The sequence below is a fragment of the Sinocyclocheilus anshuiensis genome, unplaced genomic scaffold (assembly GCF_001515605.1).
Source record: "Sinocyclocheilus anshuiensis isolate Anshui unplaced genomic scaffold, SAMN03320099.WGS_v1.1 scaffold2704, whole genome shotgun sequence".
In the NCBI taxonomy this organism is placed as follows: Eukaryota; Metazoa; Chordata; class Actinopteri; order Cypriniformes; family Cyprinidae; genus Sinocyclocheilus; species Sinocyclocheilus anshuiensis.
The window spans coordinates 10,412-11,275 of NW_015542514.1; the positions used below are offsets into that span (position 1 = coordinate 10,412).

The 864-nt window shown below is 33.0% G+C and overlaps 1 protein-coding gene across 1 annotated transcript in view; it reads left to right on the forward strand.

Annotated features, from left to right (window-relative positions):
* Positions 1–502, forward strand: part of LOC107694209 (trypsin-2-like) — a gene marked incomplete at its 5' end in the record, with an annotated part of 7,092 nt that extends 6,590 nt beyond the window's left edge. Inside the window, one exon of the mRNA XM_016493848.1 lies at positions 468–502. Coding sequence (XP_016349334.1) covers positions 468–502 — 35 coding nt within the window. The remainder of the gene's footprint in view (positions 1–467) is intronic.
* Between the last annotated feature and the right edge of the window lie 362 nt (positions 503–864).

The following is an 864-nucleotide window of genomic DNA, read 5'->3' on the forward strand; positions in this document are numbered from 1 at the left end:
AATTATTATTATTTTATTTATCTTCTTCCCATCTGGTCTTTATGCTAAGTTAATTAGGATAACCAACTTCATGTTTTAAAAAAGGCAAACTTACACCTAATAATTATTTTTTTTTTTTTTTTTTTTTTTAAAGAAACATTGATTTTTTTGTGGTTATTTGATACCCACTTCTTCTCCCCAGAGAAGTGAAATGCTTTTTGTGGAATGTATTATCTTCTATCACTTAAAAACTCCATTGACATGCCCAGGAGTGAACAGTTAAATAAATATCATCCTTCATTGGACACAGTGCAAAGTTTAAAGAAAGTTTTACAATTATACCGTTATTGTGCCAGTACAATTACAGTTCAGAGGCGAGTGTGTATATCAGTGTCATGACAACACACCAAGTCCAAGAGCTCACTTGAGTCATTGGCAACTACATTTTTACATTTTATAATCCTTTATCTTCTATGTTATCACCAAAGCTGATGATGATGAGGTCAATGACAGACACAAATGAAAAGATAAGTCATGTAAAATATATGTAACCGTCTCTCTGTCCTTCACAGGCTCCTCAGGCAAAAACTGTTTTCCAGCAGTTTCCAGCAACAGTAGCGTCATGTTTTGCCCCTGTGCATCCAGGACACATTAGAGAGGGTAAGACAAGAGGAAGAGATTTAAATAGTTTACCTAAAAATTTATATTATGTCCTCTTCTCTTCTCATTCCAATCTCACAGGCTTTTCAGCTATAAAATAATAAAACATCTCCATAAAAGTATCAAATAGTCCATGTGACTCATATGCTATATTCCAACTTTCTGGAAGTCATACAATAGCTCTGTGTGAAGAATAGCCCACAGTAATAATAATAAAAATAATTA